Source organism: Colossoma macropomum, unplaced genomic scaffold (assembly GCF_904425465.1).
Source record: "Colossoma macropomum unplaced genomic scaffold, Colossoma_macropomum, whole genome shotgun sequence".
Lineage (NCBI taxonomy): Eukaryota > Metazoa > Chordata > Actinopteri > Characiformes > Serrasalmidae > Colossoma > Colossoma macropomum.
The window spans coordinates 424,642-443,772 of NW_023495515.1; the positions used below are offsets into that span (position 1 = coordinate 424,642).

General features: G+C 38.5%; 1 protein-coding gene across 1 annotated transcript; it reads right to left on the bottom strand.

Annotated features, from left to right (window-relative positions):
* Nucleotides 1-5,118: 5,118 nt before the first annotated feature.
* On the bottom strand, nucleotides 5,119-16,120 carry LOC118802297 (splicing regulatory glutamine/lysine-rich protein 1-like). The gene is made up of 4 exons (XM_036562795.1): nucleotides 16,006-16,120; nucleotides 15,821-15,915; nucleotides 13,265-13,456; nucleotides 5,119-5,245 (listed from the first exon to the last, which is right to left on the bottom strand). Exons 1-3 carry the CDS (start codon nucleotides 16,025-16,027, stop codon nucleotides 13,265-13,267), a joined length of 309 nt encoding a protein of 102 aa, XP_036418688.1. The 5' UTR covers nucleotides 16,028-16,120; the 3' UTR covers nucleotides 5,119-5,245.
* Nucleotides 16,121-19,131: the final 3,011 nt, after the last annotated feature.

Sequence of the window (19,131 nt, forward strand, 5' to 3'; positions counted from 1 at the left end):
ATACACTTTTCTGCTGTACATCAGGCTGTTTGAGATGAGCTTGACGCCCAGAGAAGTTCTGGACGTTGTTGGCTCTTTAGGCCACAATACATGCTTCCACTGTACATCAGGCCATTTGAGATGAGCTTGACGCCCAGAGAAGTTCTGGACACTGTTAACTCTTTAGAGCACAATAGAAGTTCTAGACATTGCTGACTCTTTAGGTCACAATACACTTTTTTGCTGTACATCAGGCCGTTTGAGATGAGCTTGATGCCCAGAGAAATTCTGGACGTTGCCGAGTCTTTAGGCCACAATACATGCATCCACTGTACATCAGGCCATTTGAGATGAGCTTGATGCCCAGAGAAGTTCTAAATGTTGTTGACTATTTAGGCCACAGTACATGTTTCCACTGTACATCAGGTCATTTGAGACGAGCTTGACGCCCAGAGAAGTTCTGGACACTGTTGACCCTTTAGACCACAATACACATTTCCACTGTACATCAGGCCATTTGGGATGAGCTTGACACCCAGAGAAGTTCTAGACCTTGCTGACTCTTTAGGCCACAATACACTTTTCTGCTGTACATCAGGCCGTTTGAGATGAGCTTGATGCCCAGAGAAGTTCTGGATGTTGTTGACTATTTAGGCCACAATACATGCTTCCACTGTACATCAGGCCATTTGAGATGAACTTGACACCCAGAGAAGTTCTGGATGTTGTTTACTCTTTAGGTCACAATACACGCTTCCACTGTACATCAGGCTGCTTCCACTGTACATCAGGCCATTTGAGATGAACTTGACACCCAGAGAAGTTCTGGATGTTGTTTACTCTTTAGGTCACAATACACGCTTCCACTGTACATCAGGCTGTTTGAGATGAGCGTGATGTCCAGAAAAGGGGTCAAAGGTGACAGGCATTCAGTTGTGGTTTTTGGCCTTGACCTTTACGCACATATATTACTCCAAAATTTCCTGAATCTTGTGAATGTTTTATGCACCACAGAGGGTGAAATAACTAAAATCAATCACTCGCTAAGGAACGATGTTCTTAAATGGCACATATTTTGGCAAAGTAGCAAGCCTCGACCCATTCTACCTCATAAAAGGCTAAGGCCTTTGGACCTCCGTTTAAGTTCCTAGTCTTGAATTGCCCCTTATCCCAATGTTTTTGAAACATGTTACAGGCATCAATCAGGTTTGTATAATGCAAGTCAATGGGCAGTTGATAGAGTTTGCCAGTAAGTGTTAATGTGACCATATATTTCCATAAAGGTGTTTGTCAATATATTTTTTTTTAATTCAGAGTTTGGACTGGGTTTTTTGTGACATCACAAATACAGTTCTGTTTTTGCAGCTTAGCTTCTATATATGTGTGAACTGTTCAGCAAACGGTACATTTTGAAACTTATATTATTATTATTAAAATAATGTTTACATACTGTGTCAAATACATGAAAAGTTTTCCATGATATGGGCCTTTAAATTCCATAAAGATATAACATTTTAGAACTAGTCACAAAGTTTCAACGGAGTGAAAGTTGGAGTACAGTAAGAGAAGAAAGGTTACATAATGTGTAGCAGTCACTTCCCAGATGTCCGGTTAACACAAAAAGAAAGTAGTGACTAACAACAGCCTGCATACAAACATACATGTATTATTAATCTGTTTCAACATTGACCTATTTTCTCTTCCCGGCAGTATGAAACATTCAGAGGTGAGTAAAGACTGGTAGTGTTAAATGTTTTAATTGTTGTTTTTTTCCGGTGTTGGAACATTGATGCTTTTGCATGACATGTGCAGCTTTCCGCTGAGTCACGCTGTGTTTGTCCCGCTGCTCTGTTAGCTCTGAAGGAATTTGTGCCGACTCGCTGCACCTGGCACCTGGAGTTCTCAGACGTGTACACGGTGTGGCCAAAAGTATGTGGACACCCCTGCTAATGACTGAGTTCAGCCACATGAATTGCTAACAGGTGTATAAAATCAAGCACATAGCCATGCAATCTCCATAGACACATACTGACAGTAGAATGGGTCACACTGAGAAGCTCAATGACTAAAATTTCTGCTCTGCTAGATCTTCCCCAGTCAACAGTCAGTGCAACAAAGTGGTAGACCATGCAAACTCGCAGAGCGGGGCGGCCGAGTGCTGAAGTATGTAAAAATCGCCTGTCCTCTGTTGCATCACTCACTACAGAGTCCCAAACTGTCTCTGGAAGCTACATCAGACCGAGAACTGTGCGTCAAGAGCTTCATGAAATGAGTTTCTCTGGCTGGGCAGCTGCACACAAGCTTAAGATCACCATGCACAATGCCAAGTGTCGGCTGGGGGGGTGTAAAGCACGCCGCCACTGGACTCTGGAGCAGTGGAAACATGTAAATAATGCATCACTTTCACAGTCTGATAGACAAATCTGACATAACGACATCTGTAAAGACATGGTTTGACGAGTTTGGAACTCCAGTGGTCTGCACAGAGCCCTGACCTCAACCCCACTGAATACTTTTGGAATGATTGCAAGCCAGGCCTTCTCGTCCAACGTCAGTGCCTGACCTCACCAAAGCTGTTTTGACTGAGTAGACCCAAATTCCTACAGACACTCTCCAAAATGGTGTGGAAAGCTTCCCAGAAGAGTGGAGACTGTTATAGCTGCAAAGGCCAGCTGCATGTTAATGTCCCTGGCATCGGATGTCCAACAAACCTATGTAAGTGTAATGGTGAAGTGTCCCACACTTTTGGCCATATAGTGTATCTTTTGGCTAAGACTAAGATCTTACAAACAAAGAGGAACTGTATATGAAGAAATAATTGCTTATTAACAGAAACCAACAAAAGCCAGAATGCTGGGAAGCTCCGCCCCCAGAGATTACAATATTCAGGTCATGGTCACTTTCCAAATATGCGCTGTAAATACAAATAATTACTGTATAATCAGACATTATAATTTCATATGATATGAAGGTTGACCTGTATCTCCCAGAATGCAACATTCTCACAGAAATCTGCTGATTCTTTTGCAGTTTCTTACAGAGAACATACAGAACCTTGTACGCTACTTGACCAAAGTGTATCTAAATTGAGTAAGTGCAACACCTCCAGGCTCCACTAGCACATCCAGCTCTAATCTCGGAGGTTGCGCTGGACCCCCTGGGGTTCTGAAATGTAACTCTGAAAATTGAGATATCAAGCTCTTAATTGCTCCATTCAGTTTAATTATATGCATAGATGATGAGGAAGCTGGGAAATGCAGCAGATGGGGTGGGACATCGTCTTCTGCTTTCAACATCAAGCACATAGCTGCCAATGATGTTTTCTTAAAGGGCCACATCCTACATTACTCTAAAATACAGTCAGTCAGAATGCAGATGTGTGATGCTCTTTGTGGAGGATTTTCACTTAGAAGATAAACATGTCATTTGATCAGGGGTGTTCAAATTTTGCATATCTCTGCAAACAGTAGATTACACATAGCTGACTGCGTCTATGTCTGCTTCTGTAATGTTTTTACCCAGTGAATTTTAGTGTAACTTGGGGGAAAAAGCCCTCAACCCTTATTTTCTATTTTGATCAAATGATGGGGCTAAAAGGTTTTGTTCTGATAGCAGCAATATACATATATATGCATTGCGGGATTCATAGATTGAGAAAAGTGGTACAGTGCAGTGAACGTCTCGTTCAATGTGTGGAAAATGGGTCGCAAAGCATATGATAATAATGGATACAATTAGCCATTTGAGCATGCCAAAGGCCACAGTGTGAAGGAAGGACCGCCAGCGAGTTTCACGACTTGAAACAATATTTAAAAATCACTACTCTGTGTAGTGTTCTTTCAGAAATTGGTTGTGAAGCCCCTGCATTGACTTATAGAAGCAATTTTTGCCTGGAAGCAAAGCGATTTTTATTCACAAGCTCCCCAGACAAAAAGTTAGTAAACATATATGTTCATCTAATCATGTTCTGGTGCTATTAAGATGCATTAGTTCTGTTTAAACTGTTATTGCTGCTATAATAATAATAATAATGATAATAATAATAATAATAATAATAATAATAATAATAATACCATTCAACAATTTCATGAATATCTCAATGTCTCAATTTCATTATAAAATATTATTATTATTATTATTATTATTATTATATACTTTGATTAATTAGACAATTAAAGATTAATAGTAATTTGATATATGTCATACACTCTTAAAAAAAGGTGGTTCTTTAGTAAAGAACTGGTTCTATATAAAACCGTGAAAACACTTAAAGAACCCTTTACATGCTTAAGTGGTTCTTTGCATTGTGAAATGGTTCTTCAGATTGATCGGGAAAGTGTGTTGTATGTGGTTGTGCACATAAACGTTTTGAAAAAGGGTTCCATATAGCACCAAAAACAGGGCTCTATATAGCACTTTCATTGTTACAATGTCAAGCTTGTTACAATATAGGAATACTTTTTGGTGCTATATAGAACCATTTTCAAAAAGGTTCTATGTAGAACGTTCTTTGAGTGTTCATGGTTCCACAACCCTCTTTTTTAGGTGTGTACATTCCCCACATTTCACATACATACACACACACACACACACACACACACACACACACACACACACAGGTGCGTATACATATATATATATATATACACACATTCATTCATTCATTCATTTATTTATTTATTTATTAACTGTATTTTTTTTGTGAGTTTTTTGTGACGATCTTATCTTGGAGTGGACAGTAATGCAACTGGACATTTTCCAAAGTACTTCTGGACCATCTCTGTTGGTGAGCTCATCATAAAATTACAACACAACATAAAGAGCAGCTGATATTTTTTTTACATCATGTCAAAAAATGAAAAATATCCAAAAATGGCGAAGGTCTTCTTCCGTCATTATGCTGCATGGATCACGCGAGTTAATGCATTTATTTGTTGGTGTGTTTTTGTGTGTGGTTTTTCAACAAATATGCCAAACCTGCAGGTACACGGTGAGTAAAAATGATTCTGGTCAAGATTTGAAACTACAGTGGCTCCCCTCGTGTGGACGAGCTGAGACTCACACCCAGAGACCACAGCAGTGTTGATCTGGTTCTTCTCCTGGAATCCTCACATTACTCCACAGACCAAACACAGACTCTGTGTTAACTCAGAAAGTGTATTTATTGTTTTTCCTAATATTACAAGTATATACACAGTATGTGTTACACAGAATGCATTAAATGTGTGGGCAGTCAGATCGTCCTCCTTCAGCTGAGCTCTCAGCCCTGAAACAGAGACCAGACAGTCAGATAACCAGTTCTGTTCCCAACTGTGTTTGTTGCGCAGTGATATAAATCAAGATCGTTCTTATTAAATGATACAAACAGTGAACTGTCATCATAGCTGTAAACAGTATTTCATTCAGGAACAGTTGTGAAAGGAGGACAGGCTGTTAATGAAACTGCATTTGTTTCAAAATTTTTCTTTCTCTAAAATGCTGAACATGCAACGAACATAAAAATACATACAATTAATAATTAGTATAATTTAGAATCCATATAGTGTAATTAACATACTCAATGTAATGAAATTTATTTGATTTTTTCCCCATTTTATTGCTTATTTATAGACTTTTATATTTTTTACCAAATTTTATTTATTTATTATTTTATTTTTGTATGTATATGTATTTATTTGTTTATTTATTTATTTGTTTACTTACTTATTATTTTTTTATTTTTATTTATTTTATTTTATTTACTTACATTTCAATGAAACATAGGATTTGCACATCGCTGCATTTTGTTTTTATTTACATTTTTCACAACGTCCCAACTTTTTTGGAAATTGGGTTCTATTTTATTTTATTTATTTACTTTTTTTTTTTTGTTTATTTGGTTATTTATTTATTTTATGTCGATTACTTGCTTACTTCTTTAATTTAATTTTTTTAAACTTTATTTACTTACTAACCTACTTATTTATTTATTTATTTATTTACTTGCTTATTTATTTTATTTATTTACTTTTTTCATTTTATGCATTTATTTACTTACTTAGTTTTACATTTTTTCAATGTTATTTTATTTCATTTTATGTATTTTATTTACTCACTTACATACTTACTGTTGTATGCAAAAATGAGAATATAAGTTTACACATCCTCTACAGAGAACTGCACATTTTAATACATAACTTCTGTTTATTTGCTGAATTTAAAAAATTTGGGGGAAAAAAATTGTAAAATGTGGCCTGTGCAAAAGTTATGGCACGTTTTATGTTTTATATTTTATTTTTTTTCCTCAATATGTTAAAATGCCATATTAAACAAAAAAGCATCAGTGAGCAGCATCTGGCAGTAAAAACCATCACCAAAAATCTCAGAATCTTCAAAATTCAGTGAAATTTGCAAACCAAGTCAAAGATTAGCCATAAATATCTCAAATTTAGCGGCCTCACAAATATCGAAAACTGCTGGTCAGAATGTGGCCCTGGATGCCACCACAAGACGGACAGCAAGTGATCACTTCATGTATACAAGATTAAAGGAAGAGTTGTGTCCAAATGCTAATGTCGCTAACAGCTAAATGGCCTATAAATTCCTGCAAACACTCCAAACACCAAAATTCAATTTTTTTCCTCTTTTAGATCATTTTCAGGTTGTTTAAACAGATTTTATCTTATTTATTAATTAACTCTTAATATTCCAAGACTTTGTAAAGTTGATTTTCTGAGACTGCAACTTAAATGCCGCTTTTTTTGGCCAAATTTTTATGTATTTGCAGAATTTAACACATGGGGAAAAAAAACAAACATAAAATATAAAATGTGCCATAACTTTTGCACAGGCCATGTTTATGTTTTACTTGTCCAAAATGTTAAATTCAGCAAATAAACAGTAACTGTGCCACACAATGTTCTCAACAAAAGCATATCATTTGTCTAGGGGCGCCCAAACTTTTGCATATGAGTATATATTCATGTCACCCTGAATTGAAAGTGTCACTGGAAAACAACAGTGACATCTAGTGGTCATTCTGAGGTATTCAGGTCACAGTGTTTTGGACATTTGCTCTACAGTCTGAAATGTAGAACTCCCACAATTCCTCATAACTACCCAGGATGCCGTTTTCTGACAGACCTGTGAAACTTCACCCCGTAAAGGAGCTCGGACTGGTTTGAGAAGCTGCGTCAGTGTTTACACTGTCCATCAAGAGAAACCTGTCTGTCTGCTTTTCCAGGCCAGAGCCTGAGGCTTTCTGTACAAAGGCCTGGGCTTGACAGCTTTAGACGCTTTCAGACGGTGGAACCTGACGCAGTGAGATCTTATCAGAACCTGATTTACCCAAAGATCAACATGAAATCAAAAGGGCATCTGTGTTTTTTCCAAAATCCTTCATGTCAGTTCCTGAGAAAACCAAGTTTCTTCAGAGGAACATTAAAAGCTTGAACACCTCCTGCTGAAATTACACCTTTTATTGATTTACTATGTGAAAATAAGTGAACTCTCTGCTATTTTAGTGCTCAATTTCTATATATTTGCCGAGTTTTACACACTGAAAAAAACCCACAAAATATAAAGTGTGCCACAACTTTTGCACAGGCTGCATTTTATGCTTTACTTCGACTTCAATATGTCAATATTTTCATATGAACAGCAATTATGCATTAAAATGTGAGTCAAAACGTCAAAATCAACAAAATGTACTTTGACCAGGGTCGCACAAACTTTTGCATGCTTTGTCGTTAAATCAAAATGTACACAACTGTCCACTAACTCCAAATGAAATCGGTCAGCCAAGACATGCTTGGTGTCTGAAATCTGCTTCCTTAGTTTTGCACTAGAAGGCTACAAGGCTAACGTAGCTAACACAGTGCCAATTAGCATTCGCTTAAATCATCGCTCTCCTCAAACCAGGTTGAGATGGTCAGTAATCTCAAACAGACTAGCTTATATGGTTTCTATGACTTATCTATAAAAATGGACACAAGTATGGCCGAAATTCAGGATTCAACAATACATGGCTGCGGCTAATGCTAACGCTAACACGGCCCTCCAGACACCTGCATGGATGTGGAAGCCTCACTGCTCTGGACTGAAGAAGCATTTAATTCGCTAACTTTACTTCTTAAAAGAAAATGGCCATTTTTGTTTTGTGGCTAGCTGTTAGCTAGAAAACAGACTAGCTAACAAGCTAACAGCAGCTAATGGTAACAGTGTTAAATGGATAAATGTAAACATTATTAACCCCAAAGGAAGTTGCAGAGTTGAGGCCATTAAACACTGAGCACGACAAGCATAAACAACATGAATATGCAGAAAATTTCACACACTTTTTCCCATTTTTGGAATTTCAACAATTGTTAGCATAGACGGAGAAACTTAGCGAGAGGAAGCTAACGAGCAAACGCTAACCTAGCAAGCACAGATTAGCCAGCAGAACGTCTGTTGGTCCGTTTATTCATAACCCAGCCACTTGTTTTCATTCAAACTTTGCTGGATGTTTAATAAAACAATTTTATTATCATAGAAATATTTTTAATAATCTGCATATGGAACTTTAAGACATAAACAAACAACACGCTTGAACAGCATTTCAGATGAAAACCACGTTCATTTACATATAACCTGAGCTGGTCTTCAAGGAGATTTAATATTGTTATGCACATGTACACTCTTAAAAAAAGATGGTTCTTTAACGGTTCTTTAGGAGAAACAGTGATTCTATACAGAACCATGAGCACTCAAAGAACCATGAGCATGCTTAACTGGCTCTTTGCCTAGTGAAATGGTGCTGATGGAGAATGTGTTGTACATGGTTCTATATAGCACCAAAAAGGGTTCTGCGCTTACTATGATGTCAAGCTTCTAACAGAAGAACCCTTTTTGTTGCTATAAAGAACCATTTTCCAAAAGGTTCTATATAGAACCATATACAACACATAATTCACCAATCTTTATTTTCATAAAGGTTCTACAGAGAACCATATACAACATATTATCCACCAATCTGAAGAACCATTTCACCATGGAAAGAACAAAGAACCATTTAAGCATGAAATGGTTCTTGGAGTGTCCATGGTTCTAGACCCCTGAAGATCCATCTTTAAGAGTGTATGTACACTCTTAAAAAAGATGGTTCTTTAACGGTTCTTTTGGAAAGACAGTGGTTCTATACAGAACCCTGAAAGAACAATCTTTTAGAGTGTATGTTCTTTAGCAAAGACAATTCTATACAGAACCATGAACACTCAAAGAACCATTTGCATGCTTAAATGGTTCTTTGCCTAGTGAAGTGGTGCTGATGGAGAATGTGTTGTACATGGTTCTATATAGCACCAAAAAGGGTTCTACGATTGTTATGATGTCAAGCTTGTAACAGAAGAACGCTTTTTGGTGCTATATAGAACCATGTACAACACATTCTCCATCACTTCACCATTTCACCAGGCAAAGCCAACCATTTAAGCATGTTCTATATAGCACCAAAAAAGGTTCTGCTATTGTTACGATGTCAAGCTTATAATAAAAGAACACATTTTGGTGCTATAAAGAAGTATTTTCATAAAGGTTCTACAGAGAACCATATACAACATATTATCCACCAGTCTAAAGAACCATTTCACCATGGAAAGAACAAAGAACCATTTAAGCATGAAATTGTTCTTGGAGTGTCCATGGTTCTAGAACCATTGCCTTTACTAAAGACCCCGGAAGAACCATCTTTAAGAGTGTATGTACACTCTTAAAAAAGATGGTTCTTTAACAGTTCTTTAGGAAAGACAGTGGTTCTATACAGAACCATAAACATTCAAAGAACCATTTGAATGCTTAAATGGCTTTTTGCCTAGTAAAATGGTGCTGATGGAGAATGTGTTGTACATGGTTCTACATAGCACCAAAAAGTGTTCTGCTATTGTTACGATGTCAAGCTTGAAACAGAAGAACCCTTTTTGTTGCTATAAAGAACCATTTTCCAAAAGGTTCTATATAGATTAATTTAGTTCTATAAGATAAATGTGTTGTACATGGTTCTTTATAGCACCAAAAAGGGTTCTGTGATTGTCAAGCTTGTAACAGAAGAACCCTTTTCGGGGCTATATAAAACCATGTACAACACATTGTCCATCACTTCACCATTTCACCAGGCAAAGAACCATTTAAGCATGTTCTGTATAGCACCAAAAAGGGTTCTGTTACTGTTACGATGTCAAGCTTGTAACAGAAGAACCTTTTTGGTGCTTTATATAACCATGTACAACACATTATCCATCACTTCACTATTTCACCAGGCAAAGAACCATTTAAGCTTGTTCTATATAGCACCAAAAAGGGTTCTGCTATATAGAGAACAATATATAGAGAACCATATACAATGCATTATCCACCAATCTGAAGAACTATTTCACAAAAATAAAGAACCATTTAAGCATGAAATGGTTCTAGGAGTGTTCATGATTGTGAACAGAACCACTGTCTTTTCTAAAGAACCCTTAAAGAAGCATCTTTTAGAGTGCAGGCTATGCATTGTTCTAGTTAGCTAGTTCTTTAGCGATTTATGAAGACATTTTTCCGTACTTTTTGACCAACTTCACTGACCAGTGCTCTGAACATGGCTAGGATCTTAGGATCTTTCAGTGTCTTTAGTGTCTCTTCTGAGTGGTAGAACAAGCTGTGAGTCTGATAGGAGTGAGAGTTGACCTAGCACACTCCTCTTTCAGCTATGTGAGGGACATGTGAGTCTATTGTTCTAGATAAGTGACCTGTTATCACATCATGCCTGTGGGGCTTCCTTCACCGAGTTTGCATGTAGATCATATCTCTCCCACAGGTGAGTAATACAGCTCAGAGAGGTTCTCTCTGCTAACCCACTGCTCTGGGCGGGGCTGCAGAAATACAGAAACCTGCTGCTTTATCTGCCTTTTAGCCTCTGAGCTGCTCAGGAAATAGTCTCAGATTCCACAGCGAACCCCTCCCGACCGTTTCACACCCCCGACACACCCAGTGGACTGTCAGTCTGCGCTGGAGTGAAACCTTTGGAAATTTTTACGACGATTCGCTTTATCTGAAAACACGGCTGTGCTGTTTATAGCAGCCCAACCCAAGATTCAGCACTCAGCACGTCCGTCATGCTTTCCGTGGTGCAGCACTGTGTCCAGGGCGAGAGAGTCACTTTAAAATGTAGTACAGATTATTGATTATTTATGAAGAATGTAATATGTAACCTAATCCAAAGGATTATTATGTTCATGCAATGTTCACCTTCAGTCACTTATCTTACTTATCATTTAAAGTCATGTATTCAAATAAAGAGAAAAACAAATTCAACTAGGTGGTTGCTAAGGTGTTGCTAAGGTGTTGCAAGGCCATTGCTGTGGGATCCCAGGCGGTTGTAATGTGTTGCTGGGTCATTGCTATGGTATCCCAGCTGGTTGCTAAGGTATGGCTACTTTGTTGCTATAGCATCCCAGGTGTTTGCTAAGGTGTTGCTAGGCAGTTGCTATGGTATCCCAGGTGGTTGCTAGCTAAGGTGTGGCTAGGCTGGTGCTATAGTTTATCTTTTGGTTGTGAAGGTGTTGCTAAGCCTGTGCTGTAGTTTACCTGGTAGTTGCTAAGGTGTTGCTAGGCAGTTGCTATGGTATCCCTGGGGGTTGCTAAGGTGTTGCTAGGCCAGTGCTATAGTTTCTCTCTTAGTTGCTAAGGTGTTGCTCGGCCATTGCTATGATATCCCAGCTGTTTGCTAAGGTGTTGTTAGGCCATTGCTATGGTATCTTAGGTGGTTGCTAAGGTGTTGCTAGGCCATTGCTATGGTATTCCAGGTGGTTGCTAAGGTGTTGCTAGGCCAGTGCTATGGTATCGCAGGTGGTTGCTAAGGTGTTGCTAGGCCGCTGCTAGGCTATTGCAGGTGGTTGCTAAGGTGTTGCTAGGCCGTTGCTATAGTATGACAGGTGGTTGCTAAGGTGTTGCTAGGCAGTTGCTATGCTATCCCAGCTGGTTGCTAAAGTGTTGCTAGGCCGGTGCTATAGTTTCCCAGGGGGTTGCTAAGGTGTTGCAAGGCCATTGCTATGGTATACATGGTGGTTGCTGAGGTATGGCAACTTCATTACTGTGGTATCCATGGTGGTTGCTAAGGTCTTGCTAGGCCATTGCTATGGTATCCCAGGTGGTTGCTAAGGTGTTGCTAGGCCATTGCTATGGCATCCCATGTGGTTGCTAAGCTGTTGCTAGGCAGTTGCTATGGTATCAGCTGTGGTTGCTGAGGTATGGCACCTTTATTGCTGTGGTGTCCAAGGTGGTTGCTAAGGTGTTGCTAGGCCACTGCTATGGCATCCCAGGTGGTTGCTAAGGTGTTGCTAGGCAGTTGCTATGGTATCCCAGGTGGTTTCAAAAGTGCTGTTAGGCTATTGCTGTGGAATCCCAGGTGGTTTCTAAATTGCTGCTAGGCTATTGCTATGGTATCCCAGGTAGTTGCTAGTAGTTCTGGCAATAAAAATAAAATACCTACTAAAATTCATTAGACTGGTTAAATAAAAAAAAAACAAAAAAAACAAACACGACCTGCTCTTAGTGGGGCTGATTCTTCAGAATTCTCTTCTGGCAGCAGCGCCCACTTCTTCTCAAACTTAAAAAAATTCTCGAATGTGACATGTTTATCATTCAAAACTGCAAATTTCAACGCAGAATATTTAACACCGTTACATGTTTTCCTTTACTATCCAACCCTGGAATAAATGTACAAATAATAAAATAGACAAATAGATAAAGGACAAAATTCAGACTTTAAGATGGCAGCTACTATGATTTTTAGCTATGCTACATAAAAGCTATGGTTTTCATCCACTTTTACAGTCAGACAGCATCAGAAATTACATCTAATAATGTACGTCTATTTGAGATACTACTCAGTGCAGTTTGAGGTCTGTGATGAGTTAGTCTGCACAATGCTAATTGGCATAATGACTAATGGTTTTATGATGGAGTGCTAATCCAGACTAAAAACAGTGTTGAAGTTTAGCCATACAGTTAGCATGATGCTAACAGGTACAATTAGCTTTCAATGCTTGTTTTTGGCTCGACTGCATATAGCGAGGTAAAGTTTTACTGTAAAATTGCTGTCAACAACAATCAGTATGAATACATCAGCCTATTGACACCCCACATTGGGTACACCTTGGGCAAACCAAGGGTGGACTGAAGCTGGATGGCTTCGCTGAGTAGGTAGGTCCACTTAACAGCTATAGGCCACTCAGAAACTGGGAGCTAGCATGAGGCTTACAGACTGTTGGCATTAAAAGTGAATTACCTAATCACTGTCGCTGGAGGAGGAAGATGAGCCATGGCCTCCCTTCTTATGCTCTTTGGGCTTCTTATGCTCCTTGGGCTTCTTATGCTCTTTGGGCTTTTTGTGTTCTTTGTCTTTAGACTTCTTGTGCTCCTTGTCTTTGTCCTTGCACTTGTCCTTCTCCTTACATTTGTCTTTATCCTTGTGTTCGCCCTGTTGAACAGATGAGAGGGATGAATGGACACGTCTTTACAGATCATACATAACAAATACGACACCAGAACCCAAAGAGACTGGTTTGGTTTTTGGGTTATGCTTTACTTGAGACCTGCTACATAACACTGATATTCACACTTAAAGAGGGTTCTCTGGTAAAGGCAATAGGTCTATTTAGAATCATGGGTTCTATATAGAACCATTTGGTTCTTTTTCATGGTAAACTGGCTCTTCAAATTGACGGAGAATGCGCTGTATACACTTTGAAAAATGATGATTCTTCAAGGGTTCTTTAGTAAACCAAATGGTTCTGTGCAGAACCTTGAATAGACAAAGAGCCCTTTGTATGAGTAAGTGTTCTTTGCATCACGAAAGCGTTCTTCAGATTGGAAAATATGTTACGTACGGTTCTATATAGAAAGGGTTCTTTATAGCACCAAAAATGGTTCTTCTATCATTACTATGTCAAGCTTTCAACAACAGAAGAACCCTTTTGGTGCTATATAGAATTCTTTCCAAAAAGTTGCTATATATACATTCTCCGTCAATCTGAAGAACGCTTTCACGATGCAAAGAACCATTTAATCATGCAAATGGTCCTTTGAGTGTTCAGGGTTCTACATAGAACCATTTTCTTAACTAAAGAACCTTTGAAGAACCATCTTTTTTAAAGAGTGTATAGCTGAAAATGGTTCTATATAGCACCAAAAGGGTTCTTCTATTGTTGCAAAGTTAAGAACCCTTTCGGGCACTATGTAGAACCATTTTAAAAAAGGTTATATGTACAACCATCTACAACACCTTCTCCATGAATCTGAGGAACTAATTCACCATGCAAAGATCCATTTAAAGCATGCAAATGGTTCTATATAGAACCCATGATTTTATATAAAACCCATAATTCTAAAGAGAACCATTGCCTTTACTTAAGAACCCTTGAAGAAGCATCTTTTTAAGTGTGTAGTCATGAAAAAACAGATTTTGTTCAGTAAAATAACAGTGTGAAGTTATTATTATCCTCTGTCATGACAGTTAACGGTAATAGTAACATGACACTGTTATATTACACTATTATATTAAAAGCAATAAGCCACTTGAGGCTGTGCGTTACAGTGATTTTATCACAGGGAAGGAGTTTTACTCCACGTCACGTCGTGCCTAAGAACACCCTTCCCTGTGGTACAATCACAGTGATGCACGGCCTCTCATGGATCAATGCTTTAGTAACCAGTCTTTCAGCTTCTATCATGCAACTTGCATTTTCTTATAACATTACAAAAGCGTCGTCAACTTTTTTGCATAATTTGCAAACTTCATGAGCCCTTCACATTTTATTAAAATTTCATTATGAACGGACCAAAAGAAACGGTCCATAATTGCTTAAAAGATATCTGGTTACATTAAATTACACTGTAAAATGAAGAATGTTTGTTCTCCTATAAAGTTATTTGGAGTTGGTCCAGAAGTGATGACATCACTGCTGTCATATCAAAACCTTGACATTCTGTTTACATTTTTATGCCAACCACCTTTAAATTGTGTGAACGTTTCAGAACAAATGGACCAACAAGGGGAATTCCACCAATTCTAAATGTCTGAGTATTTCAGTCCTTGAGATGTAAACAGAGTCATTCAGAGTGGTTTGACATGAAATGGTTCATTGTACAGACTGTGGTGGTGATAGGAACCAGGGGTCGCCATGACTACAACACAAATATAGCCATTTTATTTACTATCCAGAACCACCAGTGAACCTACACAAGTCTTCTGAGTTAATATGGAACATTTTATATGGAAAGTCTAAAGGACTATTTTGCCTTACAACTCCCAGCATGTACCACCTCCACCATAAAAGGATTGAAATAAATGGATTCAAATTCATTTTAAACCAAAACATTATCACAAAACTATCATAAAACAGTGTCTCAATCATCAGGCAGCGCATTCATAACATATTCATGTAGTAACTTTCTGTGAGGGAGCTTTTAAAGGTGGACGTCTGGTTCCTATCACCACCACTATGACTTGGTAGGTTTCTCTAGAATGGAGCATTTCACACCAAACCACTCTGAACGGCTTTGTTTACATCTCAACCATTTACATATGCAGAAATTTTGAAAATTGGGTGGAGCTGCCCTTTAAGCCTTCGGAACGATTTTCCTGGTTTGTTATGATGGTTGTTGTCACAGCTCTCACACACCAGTTCGGCCCCTCTCAGCTGACGTGACTGTGATACAATTTGTTAAGCCCCTCATATCTAATTTCATAATTAATAACACAGTAAAAACATAAGAACATGTTTAATATCAGCGTGTATTAAACTTCTCAAAGCTGAATGTGATGTTTAAGCGGTGGCCTCACCTTCTTTTCCTTGTCCTTGTCTTTCTTTCCAAAACCAAAGATGCCTTCCACTTGTTGGCCCTCAGCCTTCTTCACCTCTCCGTCCTTTTCAACGGCTGAGAGAGAGAGAGAGAGAGAGAGAGAGAGAGAGGTGAGTGTAACGCTGTGTACAGCAGTGTGAACAGCTCTCTTTCGCTCATTCATACCTGAAGCTAAGTCGAAGTCCATGTTTGACGAGGAAACTGAAGCTGCGCTGCGAAAACAAACTCTGAACGTCTATGACAGGCAACGTCCGGGACACACGCCTTACTCGAGAAAGCCCCGCCTCTTGAATTAGGCTTGGCCTGTCGGGAAGGTGCTGTTAGCCAATCGTAGCAGAGGAGGTGGGGCTTCTTTGAATACAGGTGATGGAAAAAAAAATATTTTTTTTTCTAGCGTTATTATCACCTACACACCGTTTACATTGACATATATATATGTACCAGGTGGTTACATACACTTTGGGGGGGGGTACATTTTAGAATACTTATCTACAAAATATAAATATAAAAAAACGTAAATAAAAAAAGATATATTCCATCTTTATATATTATCAATGCTTGTTTATTAGCTATTAAAGTCTTATTCTAAAGAAGTGGCTCTTCTTTAGCAACACCTTAGCACCCACCTGGGATACCACAGCAACAGACTAGCAACAACTCAGCAACCACTTTGTATCCCATAGTAATGGCCTAGCAACACCGTAGCAACGACCTGAAATACTATAGCAATAGCCTAGCAACACCTTAGCAACCACCTGGTATCCCATAGCAATGGCCTATGAACACCTAAGCAACCACCTGGAGTACCATAGCAACGGCCTAGCAACACCTTAGCAACCACCTGGAATACTATAGCAAGGGCCTAGCAACACTTTAGCAACAACCTGGAATACCATAGAAATGGATTTGCAATGCTTTAGCAACCACCTGGTTTCCCATAGCAATGGCCTATGAACACCAAAGCAACCATCTGGAGTACCATAGCAACGGCCTAGCAACTCATTAGCAACCACCTGGGATACCTTAGCAACAGCCTAGCAACACCTTGGCAACCCAAAAATGGCTTCTTTACAAAAACACCTTCTAAGGTCTGAGTAGACTGATAAACCTGATTAAACTGAAGAGCCTCCTCAGTAGTGGACATGTTCTCGGGTGATGGTCAGCTTTGGTGTTGTGCTGGACTCGGTAAGTTACGTATGTGCTACTAACTGAAAATCACAGCCGAACTCAAATTAATCAGATTTTGTTGTTGGGATGTGGCAAATTGTTGGCTTAGATAATGAAAGGGCAGGGGGCTTATGGGAGCTGCAGTGGACTGAAACAGGCCATGAGGGTTTCCCCAAGAAATTTGAGGAGTCAAGGTACTTAACTTCCTTGAAAGAGTCAGAAAGAGGACAAAAAAATGGGGGGAAACGCAGCGTTAACTTCACTCGGTTTATAACTCAGCCTTTCTGTGCCCTTCAAAAAAAAAGTCCCCAGCTCAAGTAAACCCAGAGGGAAAAAGAAAAATGTATGTACATATATATATATATATATATATATCGCTCCTGTCGGAACAAAAACTTGTATCTCCATTTTTGTTGTTTTTCAGTTTTTGACAATTTTAAAATGCCTGGTGCTCTTTACATTCTGTGTAAATTTCATGATGAACACACCAAAAGAATCGGCCCAAAATGACTTGGAAAAATGTCTGGTTCCATTGACTTACATTGAAAGCAAAGTAGGTTTTTTCCTTCTCCTGTAAAGTTATTATTTTGGAGATATTAGGTTTTGATCTGACAACAGCATATATATATATATATAACAAAACTGAGCTTCTGACTCTTCCAGGAGGCCCTTAAAGAAACGTTAAACAGGCAGTGGTCACCTTCCTGGATCAGTGTCTTTCTCCATGTTATCATTCCATTCATACTGTTCTCAGTGTTTGTCTGCTGGTAGACTAAACACTGACAGTTTCCAGTGTAAGAGAGGCCTGCAGATCCTTAGATACTACTGGGGTTGCGTTATTTGTTTTATTGGTGTCACTCCTCCTCTGGGGAGACTCGACTTGTGCTCTACCTGGCTCCGCCTGCTCTCCTCCTCTACCACACACCTGTGGCTCCTTTTGGACTCATTAAGACTGCTATATATACCCTTTATTTCCACCATGTGTTTGTGAAGTCTCTGTGTTCTTTACCTGAGTTCTGACCCTGTTTTGTGTATTTGGTTTTGATCCCTTGCTTTTCTGTCTGATTTTGAGTATAGATGTGCATCTTTTCCTGCCTGCCTGTGTGTTGACCCCTGCCTGCGATGACCATGATAAAGTCACGGTGCATTGGCAACCTGCCTCAGCCCCTACATTCTCTTTTAGGGTTGGAGTTTGGCTAGATAGGAGGTTAGACTCTGGCTATATGACTGTACACATGACTGTTTTTTAACTGGACTTCAGTGTTACAGCTTTGTACTGAATTTGTATTCCACTAGGAGGCACTGTAACACTAAGCTAATGTATCTGCCTGTATTAAATGCCCATTCACAGTCCAAGTGTTCACTAGTGTTGATGTTTTAGGTAGGAATCATCATCTGGCAGTATTTCTGGCCTTATTGGAGTTTGAGTCAACCTGAGAGCTTTAATGTGACATTCTGCATTCAAATGCTTCTCAAAAAGACGAGGAGTTTCTGCTTACCTTTACTTTAACCAAATGGGGTTGCAGATGGCACTGCATGTATGGAATTCATCATTGTCACGTAAAAACCTTGCATCTCCATTTATGCATAATTTAAAGGTTATATAAACTCCAGTTACCCTTTATATTGTGTTTAAATGTAGTGATGAAAAGACCAACAGAAATGTTCCAAAACTGGTTAACAAAACTGATTATGTACACACACATTTGTATAATGCATACATATGTGTGTGTATGTATATGTATGTATATATATATATATATATATATATATATATATATATATATTATTATACTATATATAGACACACACATGCTGCTGTCATAACCTTGTGTCTCCATTTTTTCATTTTTCAATTTTTGACATCATTTAAAAAATGTCTGTTGTCCTTTACATTGTGTGTAAATTTCGTGATGAATGGACCAAAAGAAACAGCCAAAAAATTACTTGGAAAAAAGTCTGGTTCATAAAAAGTAAAGCATGTTTTTTTCCCTCTCCTGTAAAGTTTCCCTCTCCTGTAAAGTTGCAAAAAAAAATAAAAAAAATAAATAAAAATAAATAAAATATATAAATAAATATATATATATATATAGAAAGGATGTAACATGTTGCATGTGATGCAAG